We start from the raw sequence: 20,617 nt of genomic DNA, 5'->3' as shown, positions 1-20,617 counted from the left end.
CGACCAGAACGGAATCAGGACCAAGATGCGTAGCGTTAACGATAAGTTTATTGATAGAAAAAGGAGGGGCAGCACCCGCGATCTGGTGCTCGCTGGACGCGGGAAGCAAGCCGCTCACGCAATCGGATCGTGATCCGAATGCGGAACTGGAGATGGCGGTGTCAAGGATGAAAAAAAACGGTTGATAGCCGGGAAAGGAGAGCAAAAACGTGGTCAGGATCAAAAATGGGTCGTAAGCCGGGACGGGAGAGCAAACGTGGTCGGGGTAAAAAACAAACGGGGAGATCAGGAACGGTTGGGTGGAAAACGGGTGCAAAAAAACGGGACCGACAGGAGTCTGAGTCAAAATGCTTGCCTTGTAGAAACAGAGGTTTGCTGACGGACTGACAACAGGAGAGTGAAAGGACTGGGCTTAAAAAAAGGACAGGGGACCAATCAAGTAGCCTGCAGCGGCTGGCGCTAAATGAGCAGGCACAGGTAATACTGATCAATAATCATGACATTGACAAATGTGAATTTTTGTGACATTACATGAGCCTCACCATAATTGTATACCAACTCAGTGCTATGGGTAGCCATATGAAAACGAAATACAAATACAAATATATTGACCTATGACAATTAAAAGAAATGCACATATACTGTATATGACATTTTATGCATTTTTGCTCATTAATGAAATAAAAAAAGCATTATTGTTTTTTTAATGACTGCATTTTTTTAGCAGTATGATGCGCTAAATGATATACAACGTCACTAAGAATGAATGATGTACTATTACTTCTAAATAAGGAACGATTATAGGAAACGTACGGCATTTATGTAGCACTTTAACAAGTTATTGGTGACCTCTTAAAGTGCTTTACAATTTATTTCACACTTTACCTGTTCACATACACACATTATAGTGGAGACAGCCATGCAATGGGTATTAGGGGTTCAGTGTCTTGCCCAAAAACACATTTAACTCGAAAAAGCTGGGAATTCTCAAGATGACCGCTCTACTTCCTGAGCCACATCCCTATACACACCTAAAACTCATGAATATTGAAATCGTCATGGTGAAAAAAGTTCTTATACTAGCTGAAAACATATTGTAACCCTTTAAATGATTTGATGGCAACAAAACACATGCGGGCGCTCCTCAAACCTTTAGTGGTGGATGGAAGTAAATCTCTCATTTAGGAGCACATGCCAGAGCCATATGCATTGGCCTGCCAGGTCTTCTGCGGCTCAGCTTTTTCACGCAGTGCAAACACGAATATTTAGGACAGAACAGCAGCAACGTTAAGCAAGAGCTTTTCAGAATTCAATTACTGGAATTCAATAAAGTTTCGCAGCTGAGGAAGAGAGTCACGTTCATATTGGTTGAAAAATTGGAATGCCGTATTTTCCCAACAAAAAGGTGCTCCGGAGTATAAATTTCACCAGCCAAAAAATAAATAAGTATGAAGGAAAACCCATATATAAGTCACACAGAGGAATTGATACGTTTTGTATTTGCTAAAATCCAATACCGATAACATAAAATCAAATAATTAAAATAAAAAAATAAAGAACAGGCTGAATACATGATGACATGATTGACATGCCTGTTCATTTGACTGAAAACGTAACATATTAGGATTTATTCAGATAACTCTAGCACAAATAACATGCTTACAAAATACTTCAGAGAAAGTTGAAAATATTTACTTTGGCGAAATTACGCCTTATCTTCTGAACATTTGTCTCTCGTTTGGTAAAAAAGAAGGGGACATTTTTGGCACAATACAGCAAGGTTATACTTATCAACAAAGGCCTAGATGCCCTCTTGCGTTTTAGTGCAAAGATAACATGTCAAAGATTTATACCCAGTAATAAAGTGTTAAAAATTTCACAGACAAGTCTCACCAGAGTATATGTCGCACACCCTGTGGAGAATAACATGACTACTCTGTTGTATTATACTGCCTCAAGTTTAACATTGTTACTTTATTAATGAATAACTGAATGTTTAATTGATTTAATAGAATTAAAGAAACACTATTAAGAAATCCAATATTTGACATCATCCTTTTTTGAGGATTGGGGAAAAAACAGAAACAAAGGTGCATAATGTGCCACATATCAACAAAAAGAGGACTATAAAATGAGCATGCCTCTATTAAAATAAAATAGCAACCTTATGAAAAGGTTAAAAAAATCACAATGGTCAAATTTAAGTTTGTTACCTGTGCAGTTATTTTTCTCTTTTTAGCTTTAGTGTCAATGGCAGATCACACACACCCACACACACCCACACACACACACACACACACACACACACACACACACACACACACACACACACACACACACACACACACACACACACACACACACACACACACACACACACACACACAAGCACACACACACACACACACACACACACCGGTTTGCTACCTGCCCTGCTCCTTCAAAGAGGTGGGGATTTGGCCACACAGCTGGGCGCTCATTCAAGGGACAGAGAAAAAAAATAAGCGATGGAGAAATGTGCATACTTACTTCAGTAATGGGTTCAATGCAGTCTAATGTAGCAGAGTAACAGTACAGTTTCTTTTTCACAAATCTACTCAGGTAAAAGTAACAAGTATAGTATTTTAAAAACCCTCCAAGGAGCACAACATGTCTCAAAATGTATTCAAGTAAATGTAACGGATTAAATGTAACCCATTACTACCCACTTCTGATTTGCTTTTAACATGTGCACATTAAAAGCCTTTATTTATAGAATCACTGCCGTGTGAAAAACACTAATATCCTATATTTTGTATTATTTAGAATTAGGATAAAATACTCTATTCCCTATTTTTTACATATAAGCAACAATACTTCTAATACTCACAAATTAATACAAATGATAACTCTTTCAATAACTCTGTAATAAACAATAGAGTAAACATTTTGATGTTGAGCAAATAAAAAAATAATTTCGGAACCAATGGCGACGACCATTTTAATTTATACTTTTATGAGGAAATACGCGCTTTATTATTCTGTGAAGTACTTAATCCTCAAAATCTTTGTGCCGTTGATATGGTATAAAGCTACACGCAGCTGTTTTTGTGGCGCAAAGGGGGAGAAAGCGACGTGTGGTTCTGGTGGCTGGCTCGAGGTCTATCTGGCATTGCTTTAAGTGGCTCCATATATAGAAGTCGTGACCTGCCAAAGACTCCACTGGTCGGAGGATTTTTCTTTTTTTCCCCCCTTTCTTTCTAAAAAGGGACTTCTGAAGTCAATTGTGTAACATGAGGACTTGAAGTTTTTCTAATAAATTATACATTGGAAACTGTCATTTCAACATTTTAAACCCAAAGTACAAACTAGATTTTGAGTTGCTGGCCGCATTGGTTTAACACATTTAGTAAAGGGGTCAGGCCAGGATTCAATTTCATTTCATGTATTTGTTTATAAATAGAATAATTGATTTAAGTTGGATTGGAAAGACGTACAATTAAAGCAAAAAAATTGAATTTCTTTGTCATTGACGTTATGAAACATGACCCAAGATTAGCCAGGGCCCTCCTGGGTACACATGTAATGAACATTTTTAAAAAAACAAAAATACTGAAAAAGTCTGTCAGGATAAAGAGGCAATTTTTTTTTACATCATAGTGCTTAGAGACTGGCACAAGTCAATGTTTCCGCCCACCTAAAAAAACTGCGAGTATTTTAGCGCTCCGTACATTAAAAAGAAATTTATCAATTAAACCGGACTCTGCAAAAGTCAGAAGAGTGCAAAGAAATCCTGATTACCACTGGATGCTCTGTGGATTGTTGTTATGTTCAGAAACAGATTGAGGAAGCGTGGGGAGATGAAGCAAAAGTAACAAGCCACCCCTGCTGAGTCTGTATCCCACCAAAGCGGGATCCGTTAACCATGAAACAGATGACCTGGAGCTAGAACTTGTAAAACACTGTTACATAAATGACTGGTATTTTAACCATCACAAAGACCTGGCACATTTCGAAGATCCACGATGCAAGTGTGCCAGTCGCTCTCTAAATTGCTTTCTTACACTGAAAGGAGAAGCCCTCCAATTTTGATTTGCTTATGTATAATGACAATAAAATTGTTCAACTGCAATTCTTTTTTTCCTGTAGATATAGAGTTATTATTTTGTTCCAGTCTTATATGTTATGTTACTGATTTCTAAGTATACAAATGTTTGTTATTTTGTGTTTTTTTTAACTAAAGCTTGAAGTTTTTGGAACGCAACACTTGCAAAAAACAAGGGATTTCTCTACTATACATACCTTTATGTAATTAATTTTTGTTATTATTTTTGTTTGGCGGGCCAAATCAAAAAGCCTGATCGGTCAAATGTGGCCCAAGGGCCATAATTTGCCCACCTCTGAACTAGATCAACACTTTCATGCATGAGAGCCGGAAAACAAAATAGCACGTAAGCAAAAAGTTTGTTCTAAGTTCTGTGAGTGAGGAGAAAGATTCTATGGCGGAGAACCGCAACAGCTTCCCAACAAGATTTCCATGATGGGGACGTTTTGGATGATCTTATGTATTTCTTGTATTATCTCTCTCTCTCTCTCTCTCTCTCTCTCTCTCTCTCTCTCTCTCTCTCTCTCTCTCTCTCACTCACACGCACGCACGCACCCACGCACGCACGCACGCACGCACACACACACACACACACACAATCACACACACACAAAAATAACAAATGTTTTTAAATCAATCTGATGGAAGAAAAGCTTTACTTATATTATCAGAGGGTAAGGGTAATCAAGAAATGTACGAACTATATTGGAATAATAATGCAAAATTATGTAAGTGGGCTCTGAAAAGTCTTTCAAGAGAAAAATAGGGCTGTTTATGGTCCACAGATCTTGAGTTAGAGACCTGTGCTTTACCAAATTGAATTTTCACTGTTTAAGTCATTGGATCTTTATCTGCTTCAGCCACAAGTGATAGAAAAAAACTCGCGATTGTGGACAACTGTGGTATTATTTCTTTGGATTTGACGTCAAATCATGTTTATTTGTATAGCCATTTATCACAAACAGTCTCCAAAGGGCTGCACAGACTACCACTAAACCCTCTCCTGATTTGAAACCTACATGAGGGCAACGGAAAATAATCCTAAAAACTTGTTCAACACTGTGGCAGCTCTCTTGAGGCTTGGTAAGTGAGAAAAAACAATATATAGTCCAATCATTTTTCTTGCTCTATTATATTCTTATTTTTGTACAGATCCTCCCCTACTTACAACCATTCGACATACGAAAAACTGTAGATAGGAACATTTTTTCGGGATGTCGAAAAATATCCGGACATTGCTATAAATTAGATTTTGTATTGTGTGCGCCTTTTTCTGAGGACAGGACTGTAGTGCTTCTTTACGCCGTGTGGCCCTATGAGAGGTCACCCAGCATCCACCCGAAGAAGAAATCCGGTTTCTACTTCCTGTTTTGTGTGTAATGTAAACACACTGTACTGTATCTCTAGCGTGGTAAGAACTTTGATGTTTTTATTGTTCAATATCTCCTGCATCCATTCAGTATGGTTGGTGTAAAGCGTAAAGAAGAGGCGAGCTGTTTCTTTTGAAACAAAAGTGGAATAAGAAAGCTTGATACGGTTGAGAAAATGTTTTGATAGCTTTTTTTCAGCCACTCTCTAACACAGAGGGGGACCTCTTGAAGCTTATCTTCCAAAAGTAAGTTACACTTAACTTTATTTATCTTTATAGAGCATATTATTTTATGAAATGTTTATTTTTAGAACAAAACAATACAGGTTACCTGTACAAGCCTTAAACATACTTATATAAACCTTAAATATACAAAATATAGCACTGAAGCAACTTACGAATAAATTCAACATACGAATGATAGCTCATAAGTTGTGCAGCGTCTGTAGTGAAATTCTTCATTATATATCATTTTTTGTCAACTTATTTTTCTAATGAAATAAGAAAATAGTATTTACATATTATACTATCTCTGCTTTAAACTGCACGATCCTTTTATTGGATGAATTTGAGAAATGGAATTTGGTTGAATACACAAAATTCCCCCTCATTTCCGGGGGCGGCAGTAGCTCAGGAGGTAGAGCGATCGTTTTAGGATTAAGGGGTCCTAGTTCGAATCCCGGCTTGTCCGTGTTACATGCCGAAGTGTCCTTGGGTAAGACACTAAAACCCCAATACCCCCAATAAGCAGGTTAGCGCCTTACATGGCTGCACAGATCACGGCCGCTATTGGGAAATGTGAAGCACAATGTAAAGCGCTTTGGGAAGTCATTGACTTGAAAAGCGCTATATAAATGCAGATCATTTCATTTCATGTTTGGGTCTCAGCCTGTCATTAAGGTGAAGTGGTGGGTCCTCAAGTCAGACCAGTTGAGGAACCAGTGCTCTAGGGGGACATAAGTGCATCAGCGACTGCATTTCTTACGACTTACTACTTTAGTAGGCGAACATGATCGAAAGTAGAAACCATCATGTGGATATTCTTGAACTCTCTGCCCCCGGAATCTAATACAGCCAAATGGACTTCCCCACCCCTGCTATCCAAAAGAAAGAAAAAAAGTCCTACACTACCCGTGCACTTCATTTACAACCATCATGCTTCATCTCTAGCTCCGTACCTCGAGAAACATGATACACTGTAGAAAACCAGATTTTCTACAAGACTTGGCGCTGTTCTAAAAGCAGTCAAAACTAAATGCAGCGGCACCAAAACCTGCAGCTCCCATCTCATTAGCGATCATAATCCCAGTTGTCTTTCTCTTTTCTACCCTAGCTCAATCTCCACGGTTCCAATCGCCGTGACGGCTGGAAATTAAATGCTCGCTCCCTCATAGTCTTTGCCGTTCTTCTCACATTTTCATACATTATTTTCATTCTTGGGGAAGGTCGGAAATGAGGGGGAATTTTGTGTATTCGCCCTCTTTTTTATTGAATGTGCATGTGGAAATAATGATTGTAATGGCTTGCAGCTGACTTATAGTGCTGTGAATGACGTTATAATCGTGGCAATTACCAAAAGCCTCAACACCGACTGTCCATCATAGAGAAATTGAGGAATGACTCACAGTTATAACAATAATAAATACAGTAATCATCATAATCATCATAATAGTCATAATAATGCATACCCTGTATGAGTCTGATACAACAAAGCACTCAGGCATCCCAGGACCTCTGGAGGGTTCTTCATTCAACAGATAGTTTTCGGTTGCCTGGAAAAAAAAAAAAAGCATGTTATCGTTTCAGCTATGTTAGTGTCAATAAATTTGTTCAAACCAAAAAAATGTTAAATATACAGTTCGCAGGCCTGCCATCCATACATTTATGAGTACGTCAAAAGAAAAGCAAGTCTCTAGCTCATTTCTATCAAAAGTTTTTGTTTTTTTTAATTACAAATAGAATGCCCCTTCCCGCTGCTAGAGGGCAGTAAAGGTGAAAAAGAGCTGACGCCTAGTCTTGTTTCATGTTGAAGACAACATTGTGCATAATCTTTTTCCCAGTCTAGTGGTTTGATCTGATGTTATTGCTCGTTCATTGCTAACACTCTTAATTTGTATTTCTTTTATTTTTTATTTTAAATGCTGGGCGTCACGGCAGCTGAGTGGTTAGCACGTCTGCGGAACAGTTCTGGGGTCATGAGTTCAAATCCAGCTACCAGCCTTCCTGTGCGTAGTTTGAATGTTCTCCCTGTGCTTGCTTGGGTTTCCTCCAGGCACTCTGTTTTCCTCCCACAATGAGCAAGTGAGTTGTGTGTCTCTGTGTGCCCTGCAACTGGCTGGCAACCACTTCAGGGTGTCTCCTTCCCACTGCCCATAGCTGGTATAGGCTCCAGCACCCTTGTGACCTTATTGAGGATAAACAGTGCAGATAATGGATGGGTAGATGAATTCATTTCAAACCCGCATGACAATTGAGGTGAGCATATTTGTATTCATAGCTCTCACCTGAGATTGTTTATGTTTGTGATGTTCCTGGTGAGTTGGTTTGGATGTAAAGCTGCATTTACTCGACCGCTTAAATAAACCCATTCATAAAAATCTTTTTTTCCCCATTATTTGTGAATACATTTGTTATGCTTATAAAAGATCCCTTTTCATCTGTGATTATAGTTTGTAGGATAGGTTACAAATCTAGGGTGAAATATAAAGCATGGTACTGAAAAAAAAACATTTGGCTTTGACTTTTTTTTTTTTTTACTGAGAACAGAAAGTCTGAATTTTGGCCCCAGAACCAGACTGAGTTTGACATGCCTGGTGCAATGCAACCGAAAGCGAGTACTAAAAAGCACAAGGAAGAATACAAACTATGGAAACTCAAAGTGATCCAAACACACCATTTCCCTTCTCATTTTTAGCCAAGCCTTTTTTGACGTTTTGGGACACCGTAGCAGTAAGATGGCAGATAATTATTTCGGCTCCCTTTAGATGAGGCTTAAGTAATGTAAAAAAAGTGCACGTTTACACGATGGTTTTGTTATTGATTGATTATTGATAGTCTGCGCATTTTGTTTTTCATTTAACTGAGGTTTGTTTTAACACTTTGGGGAGCTAAAAAATACACTATGACCCTTTAACAGTAACTAATGATAAATATACTGATGTTCCATTAACTTTCAATTTGTTTCCTGCGGTCAGGTAGATAATTTGAGAAATAAAACTGTTATCAGAGCATTTCTATGACTGCAGATGGCCAACTATATTTGCTTATTTTCCAATAGCTGTCGTCAAGCCAAATTAAATTGTCTGTTACAATTTTGAAAATTATGATCAAGTCCCACCACAACTAATCACATATCACTGAAACAATAAAGTGGCGACCCCCACCCCCTCCCTCCATGTGCAGCGCAGGCCCGAAGCCCAACACTCAATGAGACCTAAATGGGGAGAGAAATGTTTAGCTGTTGCGGCTGCACACAATACTAACAGCACAATGGCATTTCCTGCCGCTGCCGTTTTACCTGCATCGCTCACTGATTCAGCAGAAATTTTTCACACGCACACAGTCATGTACGGTACACACGCAGACATCAGCCCTGTAAGCCTTTTACCCACATGTGTCAAACTCATGGCCCGCTGGCCAAATGTTGCCACATCATTTAATGTGGCCGGCGAGACAATGCTGAGAGAAGCACAAAAGAAAAATGTGCTACAAACGTCAAACAATGGCATGCAGGAAAAATCAATATTGAACAGTCTTTGTTTTGTCCCCACCAATATTATGTGATCAGTTAAAAAAAAGATAAATCTTGGGGGAGCGTGAGGGAGTCACGACAGAAAACAATTGAGAATCCCCATATTAACTTGACTGAGCCTAAAGCAAACCCTAAATTTCATATTTTATTTGTGGGGGCTCGGTAGTAGGAGGGGTGATTTTGGCGGACCCCTGCCGCAAGCCAGGTTCTCTGGGTCCAATGGTCCTGGATGCTGCGGGCTTCACGGCCTGTGCGGGATGTTAAACCTGTCTTTTGTGATGAAATCTAAGTTAAAACCATGCTGCATCAACGTTAACATATTTTACATTTCTGTCTCTGCAAATGTTACTTTGACCGAATTTTCCATCATTGAAAGGTTTTTCCAAAAGTTGACGGAAAAATGTTCAGGCCATCTGTCCCTTTAAAAGAGAGAGGCAGCGATACAAAGAAAAAAAATAATGGGTGGATTTTTTAAGACAAAAAAGTCAGCAAGAGTGAAGCCCAGCCCAGCCCGACCCAAATTTAACGATTGACTAATTAGACACTAGGAGAAATATCAACTTTTTTTTCTCATTTTTTGCATAGCCTTTCACAAAGTTTAAAGTTTTTGCGACGACCCGTATCAGCAAGATGTCGGACACTCTTCTCAGCTCCCTTTAGACGGATTGGCTTCCCTTCTATTTAAGCTCAGCGCGCTCACTCACCCTTAGTCAGTCCGTCAACGAACCACTGCCCCTCAAGACGTGGGTTTTTATTCTCTCCGGTTTCCTGCCTGCGTTTCCTGTCCGGTATCGTTCCCGTCTATTTTTGTCCTGTTTATTATTATCTCCAGTTTTCGTTTCCGTCTAGTTTGTCCTGTTTAATTTCGATATCCTGTTTTGATATAAATCCTGTCTGTCCTGTCCTGTCCGGTATAGACCCCATCCGTCCGATATCTGCTCGGGCAATTGGTATCAATCTCGTCGGCCTCTGGGTTCCTGTCATTCCACGCCAGACTGCTGCCTAACGTGCATGACTCCCCATTTCCCGTAGAATAAAAGGCTTGTGTGAGAAACGTCACACATTTGGGTTCTCCTCCTGTTCCAGTTCATGAGAGTTACCCTCATGTATGTAAAATAAGACAAAAAGTATTGACCTAAGAGTGTGTAAAAAATACTATCTATGTGATAATTAATGTATTTTTGCTTCTTGTTAAAATCAAAATTGTTTTCTTTTTAATGAGTGGAGTTTTTTTCTACCATTGGGAGACGGGTTTTCATTGGTGTTTTTCACATCTTTACATGCAGAAAGGCTTGTCAGTCATTAAAAAAAGGTCAACTTTTATAATTCAAGTAAAGAGGTTATCAATCCTTTGGATACTACTCCCTGTTTTCCCCCCTCAGTCAAAACTGCTATTTCTCTTCCTATTCGCACAGCAGCCACAACAGTAAGTGATCAACTTTTATCTTCTTTAAAAATGATCAAATAATCACAATGATTTAATTAAAGTAAAAATATATTCGTCTTTTGGACAATTTGGAACAAATTTACCATTTATAGGGTAAATGTGTTTCGTCTCACATCATCTACCAAACGGCTAGCAGAACAAAAAAAATGTTATTTGTATCCATGGGGACACGACCCTCAAGCATTGTATTAAAATGTAAAACTTTTAAACTATTTTTTTTAACAACCTTCAGTTTTAAAAAATAAAGTAACACTTTATCTTTAAGTTATATCCTAATATTGCCTGTATGTATTCATGATAATGTACTTTTTTCTTTTATACCGTTTTCATTTATTTTGTCGTACTTATTTTACATCAATTGTGATGTATTTTTTAATATCACATTACTTCTTTTAGTGTGACAGACATGAAATATCTATTTCAGTTCACCAGAGGATGTCTAAACAAGTACATTCTTGAGAAGATCACATGAAGTAAAGTCCAGCTTTCGTCCGTTTTAACAAAACATGAATGATTTCCTCATTAAGGGTTAAGCGGCTTGAGTAAGATTTCCTCAAACAGAACGAGGCCATCATCAGTAGGATCGTGTTCCTTTAACTTCTATGTGTGACTTATAATATATTTTCCATTTGCTTTTGGATTGCTCTTTTTGTAGAAAAATGATGGTAAAACATGCCAGGCGTTGCAGAAGTGAATTGCAACCTCTATTAGTTAGTTCATTTATGCCCAGAATATATTCTGTAACAGAATTTATGAAGGAACCGCTCATCTGTTTTCAGCCTCTATTTTGAAAACCTGCCTCCTGGAACCACTGAACACGCTGAGAAAAAAAAGCCATTCCTCATAAGTTAAAATAGAGTGATGGGACAAAACAAAGAGGCAAATATCTTACTTCATCCAACATTCACGTTGCGATCTTGCAACATATCATAAGCAATAACAGTGTTTGAAATAACGTCTGCCCGGGGCGTGCATCTTTTATTACGTCGGGCATACAACTTACAAAACGTCTCCGCCCGGGGGCCGACACCTTTTTTTTTTTTTTTTTTCAAATCAAACGTTTGGTTGATTCTGATTTCGTAATCTTTGCTCGGTTTGGAAATTTCGTAAGTTCGTCTGGCGGTTTGCATACTCGGCAGCCAATCATAAGCTTGCATCGAATGAATTTGTGATTCCAGACATTCACGAGTGTTATAAGGTCGTGCATTTGCATATCATCTTCCAAAGTAGACGCACAGAGAACACAAGAAAAATGGATATCAAGCCAAAACCTCAGCCTCAGAAGAAGCTAACAAAATTTATGACGCTACAAAACGTAAATGTACATTAAAGCATTGTGGAAAGAGGAGCTCACATGGCTCGTAGCAGACGACGCAACGCAAACATTGCATGAATGAAGATGAGTAAATACAGGTATATACTGATGCCAGATGGAAAACAGCGATGTCATATATATATATATATATATATATATATATATATATATATATATATATATACATATATATATATATGCAATGAATTTTATACGTAGATTTATAATAAACCTAATTTTAAAAGTGTTGTACTGTTATATATTCTGATAATCAATCCTTAATACTTTGCAACAATGGTTTTCTTTTGCGATTAGTCGTCTTATTCTGTTTCAAGTTGTGAAAAATGGGGCAGGCAACTTTATGGCTGGGCAGGCAACTTTTCAGAGTCGTCTGCCCTGGTGTCCAAATACTTTTTGTCATGAGTTTCAGACACTGGGAATAACCATGAATTAAAAAGCGGAAAACGATATCTGATAGTTAAAAAGCTAAGCTACTGTATTTGAACCGGCACACCGCATAAACAATTGTTTAGAGAATTAAAGCAAACATTAGGTCACTTAACCCTTTACATATGAGAACGCACATGCTTGCACATACCATGACATGGGGTTGTACTTGAACAAATACGTGAACAGACGCATACATAAAAACACAACTATAATAAGTCCCAGACCTTGGCTAACCCAGCTGCGGTCCGAGATTGAAAGAACATCTATTCATATCTCGCTGAATGAGAGGTTAGAGCTCGAGCCTTTTCCCTTTGGCTTTAACACAGAAAGAACATCTTTTTTCTGTCTTTTTCACAATTTTTACGGGTCATTAGGTGACCAAACCCTCCCAATTCCAACCCCTAATGCCAAGCGCCAAGCAGGGAGGCAATGGTTACCAATGCTGTAAGTCTTAGGTATGACTCAGCCAAGGCTCCTGGAGCGGCCGCCAAACCCTAAGGTCACTGAGATGCAGGAAGGGTATTTTGCGTGAATCGACTTTCTTTGGGACAAAATTCCGAATGATTAAGTCATGATCAACATTGGTTTGTCAAGACCAGAACTACTCGAGCGCAAGCCGCATGACACTTTGACACAAATTTAAAATTGAAATAATAATAACAAGTATGAAAACCTTCCCCAGGCCCCAGCATCCATCCTCTGCTGTCATTATCAATTGGTGGGATAATGCTGGAGGGAAACCATTTGAAACCATTTGTCCCGCTAAATAGTGCCCACGTCAACTTCTCTGTGCTTCCCTTTAAGCTCTTAAACTGTCCCGTCCAGCTGAGGGATATATTTTACTCTGTTTATAATCACAGAGTAGCGTCAAAGAAGGCAGACTGGCAATTCAAAGTGCCTGTTTATGTTAAAAGTTTTAACACTGAAAAACGACTTTTGCTATATGTATAACATCGAATTGTCTGATGTTATTGACATCTTTTAAAAAAGTGCAGAAATAGTGAAATATTTTGCTTTAACAGAGCAGATAGAGAGAGATTGTTTCTTTGTTCACCATTAATTATACTTCTGAACATTTTGCCACAAGCATATTCTGTTAGTATTAATGTGAAATTGAAAATATTACTTTAACAGTTAATGGACAACAATCTTCATCCCTGCATTCGCTGATGAGTGATTTAGTATGATCCAAGGGGAAAATATTTGTTCAAGATTGTGATTCAGATTCTATTTCTATTATTATACGTCTTAACAGTCTTTAACAGATGCTATCGATAACAGTGTTTTTGTAAAACAATTAAAAAAAATTATAATAATTAAAGGTTTGAGTAACAACGGTAACCAAAAATGTCTGTTGTCTCAATTCTGCCAAAAAAGGAGACTACCAGTCCGGGTTTTCATCGATGTGGCAACAGACTTTGGCATTTGTCTACTCTAGACAAACCATTGGTTCACAAAAGCAAAGCTTGGTTTTGCTCGTCAAAACATGGATGAATGCAGACTGTAAATGGCATCTTTGAGCGGAGGGAAATTTACTTGAGAGTATTTTAACAATACAGCTCAAAATTACATCAAAGAACATTACGATCTCGTTGGTGACACCGCTTAAATGTATGCCTGACATCAATGTTTTACAGACATTTGTCAGCCACTGTTTTTGTGGCTTTTAAAATTTGCATCTTTGCTAAATTTACTTGTTTTTGTCCTATTTAAGTCAAGTCATGTTTATTTTTGACGCCCTTAATCACAAAGAGTCTCAAAGGGCTGCACAGACCACAGATTATTGCAAACCACAGACTATTATTACACCATCCCCTGATCTAAAACCTACATAAGAGCAAGGAAAGACTCAAAAACCTCAACATGAGGAAAATGAAGAAACCTTAAGAAGGGACTGCACATGAGGTAATCCCACTTCCAGGATGACCAGGCTGCAATGGATGTTGCAATAACAAATAATACACAGATATTGTAGATTACTATTTAAATCTGACAAGAATAACAATCGGATTAATTAAGTCTCCATGAAGCTGTGCATGAGCATGATCGGACATACTTGGATTTTGACCTTGTGCATTTCATAAAGATCAATTTGATCATTTTTTGATGTCGCGTCCCTTGAAAAGAAAACTTTAGGTATATGGTTTTGACATTCATGTCCCATACAGTGCCTTAAAAGACAACAAATTAAATATATTTTTGTGTGTGTAAATTAATGGATTTTTTTTTTTAAATTTCATTGGAAAATACTAGTTTATTTCAGCTGTGCTATTCATCACTTTTGAGAAGTTGTCGACAGTCTGCCGCAGTGTGCCGTGAGACTTTATTTGGTGCTTAGGATATTTTGGAATGTGGTAAAATAGGTGACACCTAATTGATACCTGTTAACAGAAATCGAGCCAGTGTTGAATATTTGCCTGGTTTTCAAGTCTCCAATAGAGTAACGATGGTATTCTTCTGCTTCTTCATTAAAACCACAATTAAAATTAGAAATGTCTTCATTGTCATTAATAACAATGCAGTGAATATTATTTGAGATCAGACATGTCACTCCAGGAAAAACACATAATAAAGACTGAAGGAGAAAATTTAGTTCGAAGGATGTCGGCATAAATTAGCAAAAATATTTACAAGGTAGCACCTGTAGACTGGTCAAAGTTCTAATAATAGCAATAGTGCATCACGACATCAGTTCAATGACATTTAGCAGCAACCAATATGACCAAATACGTCTATGAATTTTCTAAATGCAACTGTGAAGAAAGATTTTTTTCACAGTCTTGCACGCTTATTTAAAGTGTAGATGGCACTTGGTAAGAGACTGTCTCTGAACCTGTTAGTCCCTATTTTAAGGGATATGGGGAAGTAGTTCATGTAAATCATTTCTGTAACTGCTTTAGTTTGATCTGTCACTGCTCTGAAGTTGTTTTGATTTTTCCTATTGAAAATTTTCTCTATTCATTTTGTATGGGAAAAAAGTGTGTCAAAGCTGCTGGTGATTTATTATATAGGGCTGCAACAACGAATTGATAAAATCAGTTGTTAAAAGCGTTGGCAACAAATTTCATCATTGTTTTGTTGTGTCGTAACGCAATTACTGTACTTCTTAAATTAAGTGACTAATAACTGTAACTAATTAAATTTTTCTGAGACATGCTAAACACTGTCTATGAGAACTGTGTCAATGGCACAGCTGTAAAAGAAATTTCGCTGCTACTTACGCTCAAAAATACTTGTCAAGTCTTAACTGTGACAATAATTACTTTTACACCACATTGAGACATTTGAATCAACTTCATTTGGGAGGGAGTCAGAATCAACGGCTCTGTAATTTCAGTTTTAAACTAAAATCACGGCGTCAATGCATGTCTTTTCTCACAGTACTGGCATGTCTTTACGCCTCTAATGAGGATTTAGAGCCAATACCATTATTCATTAGACGTGGATGCTTAAACCAGTGTTCTCGTTTGCCCGCATCCCTGCGTCCTAGACGTATTATTTTTGCTGGGGACGCATAGTCGCAAATCAACGTGCGTCCCCGGGACGCAACTTTTTTGACACAAAATTGTCATTATTACCTGATTACATTTTTTTTAAATAAAGATTTACCACACTCCAAACTTTTCGTCAGGCAGATCCGGCAGATGTTGTTTTGGTCTCGCGGTTCGAGTTTTCGTCTGCCCGCCGATCTCGAATTGTGTGGTGAAAAGTTCGTCTCTTTTTAGAGAACCAGCTTTTTCGGCTCAACTCATTCAAGAGAGCCCGCTCTCAAATGGCTCACTTGCTTTGATGCATTATATTATGAAATATTATGATGTATAAAGAAGTTAAGAAAAAAAGGAAGTATAAAAGGAGAAAATGAAAAAAATACAGGTTTGTGGTTATCCCTTTAATCTGGATATTACCAATAATAATTTGATGCAGAAAATGAATCAATAATTTGATGATTAAAACTGAATGAATATATAGATTTTTATTATATATTTGTCACCGATTTACAATTTCAACCTCGATAACACTAAATTTTGGGGACCCATAGATCTCTGTTGGGACCCATAGATTTTTGAGCATGCGAGTCCCCGGGACTCATCACTTTTCAGAGGTAAAATGAACACTGTTAAATTGGTGCCATGTTTGAGGACCACGTCTCATTTTATTGGGATTTTGTGGGTTTTATTTTATTTTTCTGCCCATAATAATGGGACCCAAGAAAGTGTATGATAAGGGGAACGAAAAGTGGACGACCATGACAATAATGATCGGTTCCTAGATGGAAATGATTGCAAAATACAAAAATATCGTATGAGAGTCTGTCAGTATCGAAAGTTGTTCTTTTTCTGGCACTAATAACGCTTTTAACACTTTCGCCGCTACTTAAGTTTGAAGATAGTTGTCAAGTCTTGCTTGTATAACACACCGCAACATTTGAATCAACTTCATTTGAGAAGGAGTCACAATCGAAAGCTGTGTCATTTTAATTTTAAAATAAAATCACTGCGACAATGCATGCATTTTCTCTCAACTCGTGTGTCTTCAGGCCCTTAATGAGGAATTAGAGCCAATAGCATTATTCATTAGACAGAGCTTGCCAGCTATTTATCACTGCAACAGTATTAGCATATTTGTTTGAATTTTCACCACTTTTTTTTCAAGTATTCATAACCAGGTTTAGCATTTTTAATAATCTGGCATCGCGTGTCTGAATGCTGAAGCAGGACCAATGGCGAGCCCCAGAAACATCGTCGAAATCCTTTTAATCACATACACACACTAACACTGTTCTAATTACCGCCTCCCTCCCTGCACCCTGCCTTGTGTTCCTCAGCCGTCAGATGCAGGTGTAAAATATCACATTTTCTCAGCGTTTTTCCCTAAGGTGGCGCTGGCCCGGGCTCACACAACAGCAATTTCCACTTTCTTTTTTTTCGACAAACAACGTCCTCCTTTCGTCCTTCCCCCTACTTTGATGTGCTTGCCACATCTGCGCAGGTTTGTTAGCTTGTTAGCAGGTGAGGAATGAGGACGCAATTAGGGGGAATGAAGTGGGACGAGGCGAGTGCACTAGCGCAGTGTTTATCAAATGGAGGGTCGCGTACCCGTTTTCAGTGGGTCGCGGGCCTTTGCCATGGCAAAATTATGATAATATATATATACCACAGCCATATTCCCCTAGTGGGACGTGGCTAGAGTCATTTCTGACTCTTTTTGGGAGATTAATTTAGAGGAGGGGATTCCCAGCCCCCTCACTCAACCCAACTGAGGTGTTGGGAGTCATTAGGTGACCAAACCCTCCAATTCCAACCCCTGATGCTGAACGGCAAGCAGGGAGGCAACGGGTACCAATGTTTTAAGTCTTAGGTATGACTCGGCCGAGGCTTGAACCACAACCTCCCAGTCTCGGGGCGGGCGCAATACCCCCAAGGCCCCCTAGCTGGTTGATAAAATTATGATAAGAAGAAGAAAACTGGAATCTCAATTACACAGTAATGCCCTGCTAGATCTCTTTTTCCTGTTTAGTGAACTGGTGCACTGGTGCAGTGTTTAAGAGGGACCACATCTCATTTTATTGTGAAATTGTGTGTTTTATTTCCTTTTATTGCCTGCAATTATGGGTCCCAAGACTGAAAGGGGAAGGAAAAGCGGAAAACAATTGTTTTCCACTTTTTAGAACTTTTGTATTTCGCAATCATTTCCTTCTACGAACCGATCGTTGTTGTCAATGCTGTCCACTTTTCCTTCCTCTTATCAATTACTTTCTTGGGAACCATTATTATGGGCAGGAAAAGGAAATAAGACACACAAAATCACATTAAAATGATATGTAGTCCTTCAACAGTGAAGAGGGAAATATATGAAATTACAGTAAATGGTTTAAAAATGTTATATTTCTAGCTTTTTTTTTTATACCAGTACCACAGTTCACGGTTTGCAAATTCCTCAACAGTTAGAGTTGTCGGCAAGTACAGCATGGTGGTACCTATTCCTCTCCAGACCGTTTTACCAGTATATTGATCTTTATTATCTTAGCTTACATTTAGGTACACATTTTATTCATATCTGTGGTAGAAACTTCTCGAAGTCTATGGCTATTGTATGAACTTTCTTTAGTATGTGGCTTAAGGGGCTTGCTGGTATGCTTATATGCAAGTATTTACGGTACTTGAAGTTGTTTGGGTTTTGCTCGTTATTTTGTTTTTCGAAAAAGAAAATCATATATTCTACTATCGCTGCTTTTAACTGCACATTCCTTTCATTCGACACATCGGAGAAGTGGATATTTTTTCTTGATTTGGGTCGCAGCTTGTCATTAGAGAGGAATGGTGGGTCTTCAAATCAGAACAGTTGATAAGCACTACACTAGCGTATCTCCTTGTGTGGAGCGACGGCAGGGATTTTGGCTAATTTAGAGGGTACCTGCCTTTCGTGATTGCTCGGAGACGTGGAAGACCCTGGTGGTTTACGGGCTGCTGTGTGAAGTCTGAGCGATGGAGAAGGGTGGGCCATATGTATATGTGCTCTGATTAATCCAGTGCCATGAAACCTGGCCAACTTCAGTATCTCTATTAAAGGCTGTCATGGTTTATGAGAGGTGGTGATAACGGGCAAGTGAATGAGGTACTCGGCAGGCCGAAATGAATATAACACTCGACTTTAGTTAGCTGCAGTCAAATCTTTGCTGTTTAATACTGTGTTTCTAAAATGAAGGTTTTTCAATTGAAGCTAAGAGGAATAGCCTGCAATTGAAATTACCTTTGGAAGGGAGGGGGACCAAATATACCCAATAACTCCAGTCTTTGATTCCAAGACACATGTGAGTTGTTTTAAGGAATGGTGATGGGTGTCCATCTTTTTCTTGTGACTACATACATTTCAAAACGAGTGAGTATTTGAGGGGGAAAACACAAAAACTTTCCTCTGTTTGAATATTGTATGCTTTGTCTTTTCTAGTGTATTTTTTCAAATAAAGTTTGATTGGACCTGAAAATCAATGTCTTCTTTTGTTAGGATCAGTATTGGGATAACCGTGATACAAAGTAAAGGGTTCCCGGAACGCAACTACTATTTTTGATAACTAACACTGTAGCGCGTTATTGATCATATTTTGCTCCTCAACTGTCATTACAACATATAACCCTAATAACTACCATCTATAGCAATGGTTCCCAAACCCTTTAGCTCCCCAGTGTATTACCAGCGCCCCCAAATGGTGCTTTGATGAAGATTGGTTCCCCTCCCAGTCCACTTGTGGAAGCACCTTCTTTGTCTTTTACTTGTAATCCTTTTGGACATGCCGTGATAATTTTTAAGGTGCTGGTACAGATGACTTGCGTTCCCTCTGGATCTAGCGACTACGCCAAAGCAAATTCTGCAATGGGCGTTTTCTTTTGTTCCACGTCCGCTTCGTCAAAACCAAAATAAGTCCAAACAAGTGATGTACCGCCCTTCTTCGGTGCAAGCTTCATTTCCATCATGTTCGTTGACTCTGGGACTATGTTTACAGAGTCCGCCATGACACTCAATGAACTCACAGAATGGGTGTGGCACAGTGTGGCGCTTGCAAACTTTGAATCGCGTTTATTGGCTTGTGTTATTCTTAAAACTTGCCTCTGATTGGTCGGCACTTTTAATGCTCGAACAGTAACAATTGTGGTTGGCCAAAACTCCATCACTCACTACGAAACCTTGTAAAAACCACTGTGCTTTGCGGTTTCACATCCGCACTACGTTCAAACTTCTGACCTCAACTTTGGACTGCCGCCCCCCTACCGCCCCCCTTTCGCCTTCTTCCTCCTCACCTACCCCCCAGATCTTTCCACCGCCCCCAAGGGGGCGGTACCGCCCACTTTGGGAACCACTGATCTAGAATCTTTGATTTCAATACACGTTAGTTGTTTTAAAGGGACAACGTATTTTATTTAGAGCCTCACGGTGGGAAACAAAGAGTTAATTCATTAAATAAATATAATGTTGGTCTGAATAATAAGCCGAAATACATGAATGTACATAAACATGCTTTTGCCTCTATTTTACAAAGAACGTGCCTCACATAGTGGGAGCTGACATGATTGTCAGCCATCTTCCTGCTACGGATAGACACAGGGGCCAACCTAGCAAATGGGTGGGCAAAAACATATAAGAATAAGGGGCGAGAAGGTCACTTTAAGTCTTTGAGATATGTATTATTCCTTGTGCTTTTTTGG

General features: G+C 38.7%; 1 protein-coding gene across 4 annotated transcripts in view; it reads right to left on the bottom strand.

Annotated features, from left to right (window-relative positions):
- The window catches only part of nfixb (nuclear factor I/Xb), a 196,775-nt gene that overhangs the window by 169,983 nt on the left and 6,175 nt on the right, over positions 1-20,617 (bottom strand). For all 4 annotated transcript variants that reach the window (XM_088343992.1, XM_088344001.1, XM_088344009.1 and 1 more), the window contains exon 2: positions 7,142-7,225. In XM_088343992.1, coding sequence (XP_088200118.1) covers positions 7,142-7,225 — 84 coding nt within the window. The remainder of the gene's footprint in view (positions 1-7,141; positions 7,226-20,617) is intronic.

Source organism: Urocampus carinirostris, chromosome 1 (genome assembly GCF_059441175.1).
Source record: "Urocampus carinirostris isolate Australia breed hairy pipefish chromosome 1, RoL_Ucar_1.0, whole genome shotgun sequence".
NCBI lineage: Eukaryota > Metazoa > Chordata > Actinopteri > Syngnathiformes > Syngnathidae > Urocampus > Urocampus carinirostris.
This window is presented reverse-complemented; position numbering and strand designations above follow the sequence as displayed.